Genomic DNA, 17,474 nt, shown 5'->3' with positions numbered 1-17,474 from the left:
AATTCCCAGCCTGTGTTCTGTGTCTCTGATAGGAAGTAACTAAAGCTAGAGGCTTACGAGCCAAGCAACAAGCAAGTGATTCCACCCTCCGCTCTTTTATCAGCAGCACTTTCATTGCACTATTCCTAACCATGCACCAGGACCCAGAAATTAGGTTTGACAAGTGAGCTTTTGCTTTTACTTTGCCTATGAAATGATGTATTCATACTTAAAACAGAGAACAGGGCTTCCCTGGTGGCGCAGTGGTTGAGAGTCCACCTTCCGATGCCGGGGACACGGGTTTGTGCCCCGGTCCGGGAGGATCCCACATGCTGCAGAGCAGCTGGGCCCGTGAGCCATGGCCGCTGAGCCTGTGCTCCGCAACAGGAGAGGCCACAACAGTGAGAGGCCTGCGTACCGCCAAAAAAATAAAAAATAAAAAATAGAGAACAATACAGTTTTAACCTGAAAACACAACATAAGCATTATTTAGTTTGGGTGTTCTGACAGTTTCTAAGCATATACGGAGCCAAAAGGCAGGTGTGGTTCTTGGACCCAGGAGACAGCTTCTACCAGGTATATATTAAAAGCCTGAGAAGTCACCGGAGAAGTGACTGCCTCTTTTACAGGGAGATTTTTGCAGCATTGATCAAGATAATTTCTGTAATGAGACAGTGATACATTCCCCCTACCCCAGCCATCTCACCTCACCAAAGGATGGAATGAAACACGGGCTGGTATATAAGGAGATGAGTTTTGAAAGGTTTCCTTCTAAAGAGCTATTGGATGGAGCTACTCCTATAGGGGAACAAGGAGAATCACAGCGCTCCCTAGGGAGATGTGGTGTGTGGAACTGCCACCTCCTTTTGGTGCTTCTCACTGGGACCACCTGTTTCTTTGGGCTAGAGCCCTGGAAAAAGACAGGTCTGTCTCCTCCACAGGACATGGCATACCTAAGTGAAATACTCCACCATCTAACACAGTGACATACATAGCAAGCAAGCCCCTAAAAAATATTTGTTGACTGAATAAGCAAAAATATTGAAAAAGAAAGTTCTAAGCTTCAATCCTATTTCCATCACTTGCAAACTATGTGAGACTGGCAAGTTGCTTAATCTTTCTGAGCCCCATTGCCTGATTTACACAGTAGGGATAACACAGTCGGCCCTTTGTATCTGCAGATGCACAGTTCACAGCATACATGGATTTTATATAAGGGACTTGAGCTTCCATGGATTTTGGTATCCACAGGGGTCTTGGAAACAGGATACACAGGGACAATTATAATAACTACCTTATTAGGATTCTCTGAAGGTGACACACAATTAACTAAGATAATATATGTACAGCCAGACTAGGTCTAGAACATAGAAAGCAGTTAATAATTGTTGGTACTCTCTTCCTCATCCCCACAACCCACCTCCACAGGAAAATGATTGTCCAAGTCTGTAAACACCCGTTGTGTTTTCTGCCTATATCAGGAATTTGGGCTCTTAGGCAAGGATTCCTTATATCTACAGAGAATCATACACTCATCAAGCTGGAATAGATAACAGGACAAACTATTCTCCCTGTCTTAATCATAAGTTCCCAACTAAAACAGAAGTCCCTAAAAGGCAGCAAAAGTGCCTGTCTTTACTCCAGTATAGAGTTAAGCATATACAGAGCATTAAATACATAAGAAAGAGGGAGAAGGAATGCATGCTGTAAACCTACTAAGTGCCGGGTGCTTTTAATATATATATTCTTATACAATCTGCATTACCTTTATGAGAGACATCTTTGCACTTTACAAATAAGGCAGATTCATAGCTAGTGCATTTATTCATTCATGTTAAGAGTACATCATCTGCCAACTGTGTACCTGATACTATTTGAAGCACTTGCTAAATAAAACAGACACAGTTCTGACCCTGGTAAATCTTAGAATCTAGATAATGTGACCAATAAGAAACAAGTAAGCCCCCCTATAAATTATTCAGGATCAGCTACCTAATTTGCAGAGTCCCTTGTTCAAAAATTATTGAAAACTTGAAGGTAGCAACAGCAGAGCCTTAAACCAATCATGGGGGCCTTTCTAAGTGCAGCACCCTGTGAGATTGTTTTCTTCACCCTGCTCAAACCTGCTGGTGAATTCTGGCAAATTTTTCATTTCAGTTGTACTTCCCAGCTGTGGAATATCTAGTTGGTTCCTTTTTGTAATTTATCTTTATTGAGATTCTCATTTGTGCATACATAATTTTCTTCACTTCCTTAAGCTCTTTGTCCATGTTTTCCTTTAGCTCTTTGAACACATTTAGGATAGTTGTTTTCAAGTCTTCATCTAGTAGGTCCAATATCTGGGCTTCCTCCAGAATGGCTTATGTTCATTTATTTTGTTTCTTTGAATGGCAATACCTTCCTAGTTTTTTTGTTTGCCTTATGACTTTATTTGAACACTGGACAACTGAATATTGTAATGACTCTGAAGATCAGTCTCTCCCTTCCCCAGGGTTTCCTAGGGGTTTTTTTGTTTGTTCTTTTTTGTTTATTGTTGAATGCTGTAGTAATCCATTTGTTTAGTAACTTATCTATTTTTATAGAGACTGTACTCCTTATTATGTCTGGTCACTAAAATCTCTGTTCTGGAACTTGGGTTCAGAAAGGTTTTAGACCAAGATTTCCTTGAATGCCAGGAGCTGGGAGAGGGGGAAAGTTGGGGGAGAGCATGCTATATGCTGGAGCCCTCATTTAACACTTAGCCATGCTTGCACTGATCCAAGGGATCAGCCCAAAGTGAATGTTTAGGGTATTCTCAGGTCTTTTCTGAGCATGAATCTTGCTCTGGGCATGCATATAGCTTTCTAAATTCCCCATATACATGATTGCTTTTAAATGCCTTAAACTGCCCAAAGAATCTCTCTCCTCAGCTCTTCCTCCTATCTCTACATTGTCTAATATGTGTCAACTGTAATCTTTTGCCCCAGATTGTTTGGTAGCTTTGCAATATTTTCAAGAAATGTCCACCAATTTTTTTGGCCTGGGAGAATTCTGAGTTAGGTGACATAGAGATAAGTGTCTTGAATCAGTCCTTCAGATAGTCCCAGACAGAGCAGACATACAAGATAATTTGTAGATAAGACTTGCTCTGTTCCCTCCAGAGCCAGGGGCCATTTTCCCACACTGGAAACATGGGCTGACATCTCCAAGACTGTCGCTGAGCTGTAGCTGGTGTGGGGCGAGGGCAAGTAAAAACGCCATAAAGCTTTCCTGCTATTTTGATGTTGCCTTTTTCTTGATTCATAATTAGCTTGGTTGCTACAAACACTTAATGTTTGCCAAAATTCTGACAAAGTTGTTTCTAACAGTTTCTGCTTGTTTTTTGTGGTTTTTTTTTTTGATGTTTCTGTGGAAGTAAAGAAACTTGGAGCTGCCTACTCCACTGTTTCTTGACATCCAGCTACCTGTGTTCTAACAATCCCTCCTGGAGATTCAGATGCAGTCTAAAGCTGGAGAGACACTAATCTAAAAAGACACTAAAGCAGAAGCTAATTATTGACTATATCTTATATTTTGTGAGATCTTTATAGAGACCAAGGTGAAACACTAATCTAGACCATCAACACACATCACCTATGTCAGTGCACTCAAATTTGAGCCTTCAAATCTACAGATCAAAACCAGTGAGAGGGCTTCCCTGGTGGCGCAGTGGTTGAGAGTCCACCTGCCGATGCAGGGGACATGAGTTCGTGCCCCGGTCCGGGAGGATCCCACATGCCACAAAGTGGCTGGGCCCGTGAGCCATGGCTGCTGAGCCTGCATGTCCAGAGCCTGTGCTCCACAATGGGAGAGGCCACAACAGTGAGAGGCCCGCGTATCGCAAAAAAAAAAAAAAAAAAAAAAAACTGAAGAAGACACAAACAAATGGAAAGATATCCCATATGTTCATGGATCAGAAGAATTACCACTGTTAAAATCTCCACACTACCCAAAGCAATCTGTAGATTCAGTGCAATTCCTTTCAAAATTCAAATGGCATTTTTCACAGATATTGGAAAAAACCCTAAAATTTGTATAAAATCACAGAAGACCCCAAATAGCAAAAGTAATCCTGAGAAAGAACAACAAAGCTGGAGGCATCACACTTCTGGATTTCAAACTGTACTACAAAGCTATAGTAATCAAAACAGTATGATACTAGCAAAAAAAAAAAAAAAAAGACACATAGACCAATGGAACATCATTGAAAACCCAAAAATAAATCCTTGCCTATACAGTCAACTAATATTTGCAAACCATATGCCTGATAAGGCATTAAAATCCAAAATATACAAAGAACTCATACAATGCAATAGCAAGATAAAGTCTGATTTTACAATGGGCAGAGGAACTGAAGAGACATTTTTCCAAATAAGACATGCAAATAGCCAAAAAGTACATGAAAAGGTGCTCAGCATCACTAATCATCAAAAAATGCAAGTAAAAAACCATTATGAGATATTACATTATACCTTTTTAAATGCCTATCATCAAAAAGACAAGAGATAACAAGTGTTGGAGAGGATTAGAGAAAAGGGGAACCTGGTGCACTGTTGATAGAAATGTAAATTGGCACCACCACTATGGAAAGCAACATAAAGATTCCCCAAAATGTTGAAAATAGAACAGCCATATGATCCAGCAAGCCCACTTCTGGGTGGCTTCCACATAATTTGGGGTATATATCCAAAGGAAATGAAATCATTACCTCGTAGAGATATCTGCACCCCCATGTTCACTGCAGCATTATTCATAATAACCAAAATATGGAAACAACCTAAGTGTCTGTAAACAGATAAATGAATAAAGAAGATATGGTATGTCTATGTACACACACACACACACACGAGTGGAATATTACTCAACCACGAGAAAGAAAAAAATCCTGCCATTTGCGACATGGATGGACCTTGAGGGCATTATGCAAAGTGAAACTAATCAGACAGAGAGAAAAATAATGTATAATATCACTTATATGTGGAATCTAAAAACCTGACTCATAGAAACAGAGAGTAGAATGATGATTGCCAGGGTTTAGAGGGAGTGGGGGAAATGGGAAGATGTTGGTCAAAGAGTACCAGCTTCTAGTTATAATATGAATAAGTTCTGGGGATCTAATGTACAGCGTGGTGATTATATTGTATTATATAATTGAAAGCTGCTAAGAGAGTAGATCTTAAATGTTCTCACCACAGAAAAGAAATGATAATTATATGATATGATGGAGATGTTAGCTAACATTATGGTAGAAATCATTTTGCAATATATTAAGTGTGTCGAACTGTTGTATACCTTAAACACACCTAATGCTATATGTCATTGATATCTCAATAAAGTTGGAATAGAGAAATAGATTAAAAGAAAGAAAAGGAATAAACTTAAATATCTAACTTCCTGATATTGGCCTACATTCCTCTGGTTTTCACTTCCCTTCATGTATTTATCCTCTAAGGATATACCTTATTGTAAGTGCAGTGACAAATCATAAAATATTTCTGTTGTTTTATCCAGCATTTACAGGCATTTTGAAGCAAGAGGATTTTTAAAATATCTAGTCTACCATACTGCCAGAAGCGAAATTCTGCCATTCTATTGAAGAACAAGACAATCTTTAAATTTCATGACGTTTTTAACTTTTTCAATTCACTTTATCACTGAATCCTCATGTTTCTATGAATGCAGTTATTGTATTGGGTTGGGCAAAAAGTGCTTTCAGGGTTTCTCCAAAACACCTTATGGGAAAACTCGAACGAACTTTTTGGCCAACCCAATATTACCCTCTTTATAGACAGGAAAACCAAAGCTCATGGAAGTTGAGTCGTTTCTTACTGCTTATCTAGACTAGACATCCACTCAAAACTGAATTAACAGGTTCTGACAATGAAAACCAATTTGAAAATTACCTTAAATCTCCCAGAAGTAGGGCAATAAGAAACATTTTGAGGATTATTTACATTCTGGATCATCCATATCTGGCAGTAGAGTGAAGTGTGTGACCTTGGGCAAGTCATTGAACTCTCTGTCTAGTCTCAAAACACCTATGTCAGAGAACTGTTGTGGCAATTAAATGATTAAATTCACATCAAGCACATAGAAAAGCAAAAGTAGAAAGTAGTGCTTACTTTGAATAAACCATGCTTTTGGTTGCGCTGACCAAGCCATAAATTGCTTCCTGTGGGAAGGTTGGTCTCAGGAGGGTCTATCACACGTTCATAAATCCTATAAGGGCAAAGAACACAGTTACTAATAAAGAGGCTCAAAGCAGAACCAGAAGGTACATGCACACTGTTTGAAGTACTCATGGCATTAGCTGCTGGTATAGAGAGATGAAGCAAACATGTGGCACATTTTAGATGACAGGTAACATATACAGAGATCTGTTTCCTGACAACACTTAAGACACATTGTCTGGGCCCCTCCTGGCTTTCTATCTTTGCCCTTTTGGCAAGGGAAGAAGGAAAAGGGTAACGTTTTTGAGTGTCTATTCCGAGCAATGAAGTTCATACAAACTCTGTGCGTAAAGTGGTTTTGACCATGTTGCAGGTGAGAAAGCTGAGGTTCGGGGACTGTAAATGGGTCAACCAAGACAGCCAGGGAACAGTAAAGTTGGGATGAGAATCTCCACCTGTCTGGCTGCAAAGCCCATGTACTCTCCTTTGTGCTCTACAACTCCCTGACTGCTTTATTCAGCTGTTACTCATTTCTACAGTAAACTCCTATCCCCCTCTAAATAACTGAGTAGCAGCTGCACACATGATAATGTGCCTAGTGTACAAAATCAAGTAACTGAAGTCATCACCCAATGAACATTTCTTTATGAGCATTTCTTTATGCTCCAAGCTCCATACAAGGCAACAGGAGACAGAGCAATAAACCAGACATACAAAGTCCCACCCTCATAGAGTAAAAGATAAAATTCTGTACATGAAGAAAACCTTCACATGATATAGAAAGACATATAACTAATACAGAGAAGGCAACAGTCCCAGGATCTTTGCAAGCACTGATAAAGCCTACTGAACAACTGAATTGTCTCAGTTGCTCTGCCCTCCCAAGCCCCACATTAGTCAGTTACAAATCTTGACATTTAGAAACAGTCCCTGTAACCACCAGCTGATCACAGGCCTCCACCTCACCCCTGGCAAGTACTTTGCAGCACCTGAGGACTGAGAAGGGAAAGGAAGAGCTTGCCTAAGAACTGAACTTGTCTCCTTAGACGCTCAGAAGATTCTGAATGGGGTGAGATATAGGGACCATCTGTGAATTTCCATTCCTCATGATGGCCCTGTCCATTCCATTCATTCCTCTGTCCTTACTTGGAGCAGCCGTGGGGAGAATCATCCCCCAGGTAGGTCCAGAGGTCTAACAACTCATCAATCCTCCCAGCTGGGATGCAGCTGACTGCCTCCTGGCAGAGGGTGATGGATTCCTCCAGCAGCTCTCAGTAGGAAAGTGCGTAAGACCTGAAGGATTGTCCAGTTGTGTCAAAGCCAGTGAATGATTGCAAGCCCGTTGCAGCTGGGAACTATCACACTGCAGCCTTATATCTTAGCCACATCGAGCATTACTCTCCTATTCCCCACTGGAAACATGCTGTTTCCTAACAACACATGCAAAGTATTCAACTGACAAAGATCTAAATATATCAGATCCCTCTCTATTAATTATCTTTCCATTATAAATGGAGGCTCGAAACATAATCAAGGAAAAATAAGTTTCCCTGAAAAAGATAGCCTGTATTTTCTCCACAAAAATGCAACCTTTCTTTCTGTATGTTAGAAGGAAACATTTTAAATAAAACAACTTGTCAAAACTGCTTTAATACAAGAAGATGCTATATACTTCCTTAAAAAAGTTTTTTTCTAGTATTAGTGAAAAACTAGAAACAAGCCAAATTTACAACAAAAGAGAAACACATACGTTACATTAGTTCAGCTTGACAGAATTTACTACAGTCATTAAAAGTGATTAAATATGCAGGTTATGAAATATGGGAAAATATATACAAAATAATTTTCACCAGAGAAAAGTAGAATGCAAAATTATTTATGCACTATGGAGATAACGATGCAAAAATTATGTTCAACGCTGGTGAATTTCAGAGGCGGCCAGAGAGAAACGGAAATCGCTATTTAGGGCAAGAGGCAGAAGCATAATTTTCTAGGAGTTCATTTCACTAAAAAATTGAAAATGTTGTCAAACTATTTATCTTCACCTTCATTTTGAAACATTTGCATCTATCAGAGTGAGAGGAGCTTTCCATTCAAATGCTTTCTTTTTGGTTTTCAATATGCTAGAATGTGAGCTCCAATGAGCAAAGGAGGCCTTTATCTAATGTTTACTAAGTGCAGGATCCTGGACTGGATCTGGGGGCAAGAAAAAAGAAAATCTCATAAAGGACATTAGTAGAAAACTGGTGAAATTTGAATAGAAACCATAGATTACAAAATAGTATTGTATTGGTGTTCAATTTCCTGATTTTGAGAATTTGGATAGTGTTTATTTAAATGTCTTGTTCTTAGGAACTATGCACTGTAGTATTGAGGGGTAGAGGGTCATGAGGTTTGCAACTTACTCTCAAAGAGTTCAAAATAACAATGTGTATATACACAATATAAGTACATAGATATGTAAACACACATTATTACTTTGAGAGAAAGAGCAGAATCTGAGCAAAGAGTTTATGATTGTTTTTTGGACCATTCTCAATTTTTCTGTAGGATTAAAATTATATTAAGCTAAAAAGTTTTAAAAATAGAGTGAAAAAGCTAAAAAGGTCTATAATTATGTAAATTAAAACTGCATACATGCAAAACTATTTTATCGATTAGCCAAAGATATACACAAACTTTAAGAGTCACATAAGGTATATGACAGTGTTTTCCTAAAGGAATGGGAATGGTTGGGGGGAGGGGAGTAAAAGGAAGGAAGGGAGGGAGGTGGGGAGAGGAGGAGAGGGGGAAAGCGAGGAAGGAAGGAAGGGAGGGAGGGAGGTGGGGAGAGGAGGAGAGGGGGAAAGCGAGGGAGGGAGGGAGGACTGCATGGATTAATGCTGATAATATCTCATAAACTAAGAAACAGGAATTATCACATCCCTAACCTCACCTTTGTACAGGGGGAGTTATGACACCAACATACCAGACAAAGACAATCAGAATCTTGGCAAAAGGGCTGCTGATCCCTGAGGTGGACTGGCTCAGGCAGATAAGCCGGTAGGGCACAATGATCTGTCACTTAAATCTAGTATTGCCCAAATCAACTGAAATGAAAAGTCAAAGCTAATACATGAACTCCTTGGTTTCCAGCGTGGTCAGGAAATCGAACACTGTATTCTGATATTCTACTATTCTGGTTAATGAGGTTTCCTTCCCATCAGGAAACATCTAACTGTCTACAATGTGTGTGACACTCTGCTGGCTATGGGGACACACAGGCGAAGTTAGCACAGCCAAGTTCCTGCCCTCGGGTGAAATGCCTGAGCCAGACAGACAACACACCCACACACACCTTAAAATTCAGTGCAATAAGTGCAAGGATCTACGGAAGCAGAGAAGAAAGAAAATATCGTATACGTATAGCTGATTCACTTTGTTATACAGCAGAAACTAACACAACGTTGTAAAGCAATTATACTCCAATAAAGATATTAAAAAAAAAAAAGAAAGGGAAGACTTTCCAAAGAAGGGGACACTACAGCTGAGTTGTGAATGAAGAATAAAGTAGAGCTAACACACCCACATAACATCCAGCACTTACACAGTACCTACCGTGTGTCAAGCATTTGTACTAAGGACTTTCCTTATATTGATTTACTTAATCCTCACAATACCACCATCAGGCAGGTATTCTTGGCTTGGCAAGGTTAGATAACTTGTCCATGGTTAGGCAGCTGGTGAATGGCAGAGCTGGGATTTGAACCCAGATCCCAAGTCTGTGCTATTCACTCAAATAATTAAAATTCCTAACTTGACTTACTTATCAGGAAGGGAAAGGGGAAACAAGATTACATGCCAAAGCACAAGGTCAGGACCCGTTAGCTCTCCCAGAACCCACTTTCTCTTCCTCCTTGCTACACTGCTACGTGGCTACAACGTTTCCAGCCTCCTTCACCTCTAGGTGTGGCCATGGAATGTGAATGGAAGGGATCTGCACCACTGCTAGCCATGACCTAGCCCCAGAAAACCTCCCTCAAGCATCTTTCACATTGTTTCTTTCAGCTGACAAGAGAAGGCTCTAAGGGCTGAGAGGTGGGCAGAGCCACAAGATGGCAGGGCCTGGATTCCTAAATGATGATGTGGGAGGCCACCTGCCAGCCAGACACACCCAACCGGATGGCAACCCAACTGAGACAGAGAGGATGTTCCGTAGTTGTGGCTAGTATTCTTTACCCTAACAAGTATACCCCAACGAAAAATAGAAAGGTGACTGCTATAGATTCACACCCGTAATGCCAAGAGATATCAGAGATCGTGTGGTATAGCAGAGACACATGAATTTGGGATAAAATAGATTTAGGTTCACATTCCAGTTGTGCATTCTACTAGCTATATGACCTTAATTAAGTTATTTAATTTCTCTGTACCTCAGCTTTCTCATTTACAAAACAGGGATGGACTTCCCTGGTGGCGCAGTGGTTAAGAATCCACCTGCCAGTGCAGGGGACACAGGTCCTAGCCCTGGTCCGGGAAGATCCCACATGCTGCGGAGCAACTAAGCCCATGCACCACAACTACTGAGCCTGTGATCTAGAGCCCACGAGCCACAACCACTGAGCCCACGTGCCACAACTACTGGAGCCCGTGCACCTAGAGCCTGTGCTCTGCAACAAGAGAAGCCACCGCAATGAGAAGCCTGCGCACCGCAACGAAGAGTAGCCCCCGCTCGCTGCAACTAGAGGAAGCCCGCGCACAGCAATGAAGACCCAACGCAAGCAAAAATTTAAAAAATAAAAAACAGGGATGTTACTGCTGACTGAATGGGTTGTGGTGAGGCTTGAATGAAATAGTTTTAATGCCATTGGTACATAGTAGGTGCTGCCAGTCTGTAAAATTCACAGGTGTCTAAGGATGCAGAGCTACATAGGTCACATGATACATTTCAGCCCACTGGCTGCACCTCACATCAAATGAATCCACTGAGATGGGATTATCAGTATCTTAGGTGCCTGGCTTGTGCTTTGGGACACAGTTTAGGGGAATGACATCACTGTCACATGGCAGGGTGTGGGATTTCAATGTTACAATGCAAGAATTTAGTGTCTATTTTGTCATAAATTCCCACACTGAAAATTTTTAAATCCTAAATTTCTTTTCACCTTCTACAAATTTAAAAGCTAGAACAAGTGAATATGTAACAGGAACAAAACAAAGAAATTAACAGCATTAACCTCTGTTGCTGTTTAACCTGATTAGTTAGAGTGCACACTGACAACCTACTTAGATTCTAAACTTTGGATTAAAACAAAATTTTTGGACAAAGTACATTTTCTATGACATACCAAAATCCCAGTATTTTTACTATGTTAGTTTTAAAATGTCATTCATTAGCTTTTTTCAATTCTTTCAAGACGTAAGTCACAAACTTTTCTATGCAAATTAAGCAAACAACTTAATATCTTTTACATCCCTCCAAAATATGTAATTCTTTGACATTTACAAAAGCTTGACTTTTGTTGAAAGTTCATCATAAACTCACATTAGACAGGAGAAGGGCTAAGGAAAAAGGAAGAGGGTATAAGAAATATTTTATAATATATTAGACTGTATGTTTGAACACACAATCACCAAACCAAGAACAACAACAACAAAATACATAGTTTTTATATGAGTAAAATATGACACGACACTACTCCTAACACTTTTGCCTAATCCAGTACTAGGCACTTTCCTACTCCATTTGGGACCTTAACTGGATTTAGCCAATCCATATAAAAGGCTTCTGGGGAAACAAAAAATGTCAGCAGTAAGCCAAAGCCCTCTAAGTTCTTACTTCAGGCCGTCCTTATTTATCCTTTTTATATATATTATTTTTTATGTATTCTGACTGCCCTGTATTTTGGTTCTTTACTGATCTCTGAGACCCTGCCCGCTTGGATGGCCCATTTGGACACACTCTCTAGAACATCAGCATATGACTCTATACCCTCCCACTAACCTTTGAAGTCTAAAATTCTGGTCCTGGCTGAACCTGCTTTCCCAGACCTCCCTGCCAAGGAAGGAGCAATTGGTCTTTCCTGGTACCCCTGGGTCCAGCACTTTCACACTCAAGTTGTGTCTGCACTTCCTGACTGCTACAACCACTGATTATCTGCTGAGTATGGAGGAAATAAAACCCTCGCAACATCCCTGCACCTGCTCACTTGTCTCCTGCACTAACACCTTCCCTGACCATTCTATATAAAGTAGCAACTAACCACTCGTCACTTAGCTTGTTTTACCCTTATCAAAGCATATGACTCTCCACAGTTGGCTCTTTGCTGATGGATTGTCTCCTCCTACGAGAAGTAAGCATCTTGAAAGCAAGGGCCTTGTCTATCTTTTTCATGTCAGTATCTCTACCATCTGGAAGAGAGCCTAGTCAAAGTAGGTGCCCACTCCATATACTGAATGAATGAATGAAGGCAGTATGTTCAGAATAAGAGGGCTACAGACAGTTATACAAGCCCTAAAGTATTATAGCTAAGACTTTATGATGTGCAATTCCCAAAAATGAATGACATAAACTAAGAAATCAGGCAGTTGAACTTGAGACTTTATGCAGATATTCCTGAGGAAAATGCAGTCAATGAAAATGAGTGACATGTGTAACTTTTTTCAAGTGTTTTCCTCCATCATCCCCAGCTCATGAGATTTACACAAGAAGCCCCCGCCCCCCCCAAAATAGAGCAAGATAAAAAAAACCCTCTCACTGTTTTCCATCCAGAAAAGACATAGGGATAGCAAGTTTGAATCTGTCAGGCAGACAACTCACTAACAGGAAAGCCAGAAATATGTATTTCAGAAAGAAATAGTCAAGAGAAATAGTCAGCAACTTGAAAATTAATCAGATCAAGCATAGTCCTTTTGATAAGTGCACAATTTACTGCTTAAGTTGATGGCATTATAATCAGCCCAAATTTATCATATTCCCATAGGCCATCTGACACAAATAATGCATTTACTCTATAACCATCTAAAATCTACCCTTTCTTTTGGCCAAAAAAAAGCCCAATTCCCATTTAGTCGTGTTTCTAGGCCTTGAACTCAAATGCGATGCTGGCTATTAAGATGTATTGGGAGAATGATGGGAAATTTGCATGCCATTACTATCTAATGGTATTTTAAAGTGTAAGTAACTCATTTCTAATACAATAGCATGAAAAATTAAACAACCAGTCAAACATAAAAACTGCTCAAGAGGAATGAACACTGCAAAGAGTAACTGTCATGCTCCTTGTGAAAGGCAGCCACTGAATCAAGGGCTCCCATTAGGAATTTTCTTCACAAGGTACAACTTCTCTTTATTCATGACTTTAAGAATGCCCTCCCTAGCAAGCATCCCATCTGCTTAAAGACCAGTCAATATTCTATGAAGAACTAGATTTTCTGTTAACCGATAAAGCCCTCCGAGCTCATCACAAAGAAATGCAATGGTTCAACACTACATATGAAGGAATATTGGATTTTTATTTACCTGGGTGAAGAAAGGCCTCTGAAGGGACTCCACAGTACCTTTCCCAATTATACAGAAGAATGAATTTCCAATGTAAACCTTGTGAATTGACATGTATTATGCTGCTGTTCAATAAGACAAAATGAAGCCCAAATGAGACGCTAAATAAAGAGGTTTATCTGGGGCTTTGCCTAGAATTGAAAAAAAGTGTTCACATACTCCCTGAAGAGGAAAGTTACAATGACCTTCCTTTGCTAGATAGAGAGCCTCATCCTCACTGCCTTTAAGCCAGCACTAGTGAATATCAAGGTGTTCCTTAGAGAAAGTTCCCTATTAGAGAACACAAGACAACTCCCATTCTATCTCCCCTCACTAATAACGGTGGCGGGGGAGCTTGCACAGGAGGCAATTCCCTCTTTTGAACTCAGGCTAAAGGCGACATCATGCAATCTTCCCCCCTCAGCTTCATAGGGGAAATGTGAGAACACGAAGTTCTTGATCACCACTAGAAAAACAAGACACCTATGGTGACATTGGCATTGCTCTTGGCCCCGATGACTGTTCAGCATTCATTCCGTAGGTCATGGCAGTCTACAAAATAGTTCCTCAAAGCTTAATCACTGTGGCAAGAGTGCCAGCGATGTACACGGATGAGCTACTTGTTGAATTTCCGTGTCAGGTTGCTTGGCTGTTGGTAATTATTTGCTAACATGGAAGACACATCACACAGGGCTTGTACCAGAAGGACATGAAAGGAATACCCCAAAGGGGAGCTCTGTGGTCTCCTCCTACCAATCTGTTTAACAAAACCAATGACACTCAGCAAATGACAAGGGGGAAACGGTACCTCTGGCATTGTACAGGAGGTACAGACTGTAATCGGGGAGATGGATTACAGAGATGAATATACTATGGCACCACGTGTAAGAATTGACTTCTAAACCAAATCCATGCAGATCTCCGGAGGGAGGACGGTAGCAGAGCTCAGCAGGTTTCTAAACAGTTTCCTAGCCACTGTCAGCAGAGTAAATACAAATGCGAACTAAAAAGAGAAGGCAAAATTGAAATCTGGATGGAGATGCCTTTGTTGTGGTAAAAGAGAAGGCAGCAGTGTTCAAGTGAGATTAGCAAAGAGACTTTGTCAGAGAAGGGTATGAATACCCTCCAAGAGAAAGAGAGGTCTTCCCAAGAAGATAAAGTCCTCATGTGACCTGCTTCATCCACGTAGAAAACACTTGCCAGATGCATGCTTTTTCTTGTCTGGCAATTAAATTTTACTCTTTTTCTCTCTCCTCATCGGGGTCTCCATACTAATAGTACTTTCCTTTCTTAACCATATTTTATGCCCCAACTATCTCTCTCCTACAACTTCTTACTAACCCTTATGCTCTGCCTATCCCAAGCTCATGCTGACTGTGGATCAGGTCAGACAACCAGCTCTGTCAGATTTAACATTGTTACCTATGATTCAACAGTGTAATAGCAGTGTGCTTATTGAATCTGCAGGAAAATACGGAGTTGGTATGATTGTTTCAATCATAATACATTTTAAGATAATACCACCAGGGTTAAAAGAGACATTAATAGGCAGAAATTAGGGCCAAATCAAATAAGATGAAATTTCACATCAAAAAAATGAAAGATCCCACGCTTAGGGACTGTGCTTCTCAAAGACAGAATGTGAGATCTAAGGTTTAACAGAAATACATATTGAGAAAAAGTACACAGCTGTTTTGATCAACAGTAAGCTAAGATAAGGCTGCCAAAAAGAATGTTATCATCTTAAACTGTACCAGAAGAAGACAATTATCTCAGTCTAATCTGAGTCCATCTGTCTAGAGATAATCACATGTAGTTGTAGGAACTTCTCAGATGATAAACAGACACACTTTAGAAAGAACCAAGCAGGACTGTGAGGGCCTTGTGAGCCAAATCAAGTGATGAATGGTTGAAGGAACAGAGGATGTTCAGTCTGAAAAAGTAAAGATTAAGGGAAAGCAAGATAAAGTCTTCAAATATTTGGAGGACAGTCACGTGGGATTGGATTTGGTCTATGTAGCTAAAAGAGGTAAAACGTATACCAACAAGTGTAAGTTACAAGGAGGTATTTTTAGCTCAAGGTAAGAATTTTCTAGCAGTCAGTAAACACAGAGAGAAGGAACAGCCTTGGGAAGCAATGAACTACAGTCTCTGAAGGATGTCCTAGTAGATGATAGAAGACCACTTGGCAAGGACAGTAATCCTCAAACTCAGACAGAGAGACACAGCCTCAAAACTTTTAAGAGCTGCCCTTGATTATCTACTATATGCAAGAACTTTACAAACTTTATATTCCTTGAAATAACCCTAAAAGGCAGGCATGGCTATACTCAATTGATAGATGTTCACAGAAGTTAAATGATTTGCATGATACCATTCAATAAATGGCAAAGCCTAAATTCAAATCCAGATGTAAACTCGTGCTATGCCACACTGTCTTACAGTCCTCTATTGATTTTGTTCTTAAAAAGTCAAATGTTCAACCAGTTGGTTACATAAGCAGTGTGAGATACAGAAAGATCACTGGACTAAAGTCAGAAAACATCTGTTTGTGTCTTACCTTTACCATTGAAGCTTTGTGACTTGGGGCAAGTTACAAAACCTCTCTGGGCCCTCACAGTTTCTTCACTCACAAACTTAATAACAATACCTACTACATAGGTTTTCAATGAATATAAAACAGATAATCTCAATAAAAGTACATTTCAAATTCTAAAATGCTTTTCTAAAGTAAAACATTATTAATGTTATTAGGTAAGATCAATGCTTTCACCCTCACAGAACAATCCAGAAGGTACTTTAATTTGAAGTATTTTCAGAAAAAAGATACCAGAAGCCTCATCTAAGACACTTGGCTCAACTGGTTAGAAAACAGTATCCACTGTCAGCTTTACAATTTCTATAAAAGAGGAGTTTAGGGGCAGCAATGTGATAGGAAGGAGAGGAGAGTAAGAGCCTCCTAAATCACTCCCTTGGTGTAGCCACTGATAGCACATGAATCCAGTCATTAGTCCCATTTTTTTCCAGGAGTTCAGAAAATGTGCTGCACAAAGTGTTCAATTATACCCCAGACTAGCTGCCTCCAAAATATTTGCTGACACTCATGAGTGGGTGAAAATTTAGTGTAACCCCATTTCATTATTCATCTAAATGAAGATTTAAATTTAATGATAAATCAAAGGCCTGATGTTTATATAAAGCACACATCAGTAACTAGGACTGTTGGGGTCAGAAAGGATATTGAAGGTCTCTGATTCAACCTCCATCTGCTACTTGTTATATTAATATATAAAGATCCAAAAGCCATCTGTCATGCAGAGACCATATGGGACATCCTCACGTAATGCTTTAAAGCTTCCCAGAGCAAATGGATGTCTCCCCAAAGGCCTGAGATTGACCATTTCCAAACAACCCATGTGAAATATTTCAGGGTCTAGAAGCTATGATAAGGGACAAGGTAAATATTTCTCTCTCTCCATGAAGTCCTGATGCAACCACAGACCACCACCACCACCTGCAACATTGGCATCCCCAAGAGTCAAGCAGAGATCTGTATTCTTTGACTTCTTCACTTTTTCAGGACCTTGGAAAGCACACATAAGGTAAGGTCTCTTGCCAAACATTAAGGGAGCCTAGTAAGCTTTCCAAAAATAAAGATTTCTACGCCCCTCATAAAATCAGATTTAACAGGTGCCAGCCTAGCCCAACTGTAAAAAAGAATCTCAAATGAAGACTTTATTTGGCAAAGTCTGTCCTCAAGAAGCAAAGTCGGGTTTGACCAGGATTTC

At 40.0% G+C, this 17,474-nt stretch overlaps 1 protein-coding gene across 3 annotated transcripts in view; it reads right to left on the bottom strand.

Moving 5' to 3' along the window:
• The window catches only part of NELL1 (neural EGFL like 1), a 911,833-nt gene that overhangs the window by 740,587 nt on the left and 153,772 nt on the right, over positions 1 to 17,474 (bottom strand). For all 3 annotated transcript variants that reach the window (XM_060103268.1, XM_060103269.1, XM_060103270.1), the window contains one exon: positions 6,120 to 6,216. In XM_060103268.1, the coding sequence (XP_059959251.1) occupies positions 6,120 to 6,216 (97 nt within the window). The remainder of the gene's footprint in view (positions 1 to 6,119; positions 6,217 to 17,474) is intronic.

This window comes from Mesoplodon densirostris, chromosome 7 (genome assembly GCF_025265405.1).
Source record: "Mesoplodon densirostris isolate mMesDen1 chromosome 7, mMesDen1 primary haplotype, whole genome shotgun sequence".
Lineage (NCBI taxonomy): Eukaryota > Metazoa > Chordata > Mammalia > Artiodactyla > Ziphiidae > Mesoplodon > Mesoplodon densirostris.
This window is presented reverse-complemented; position numbering and strand designations above follow the sequence as displayed.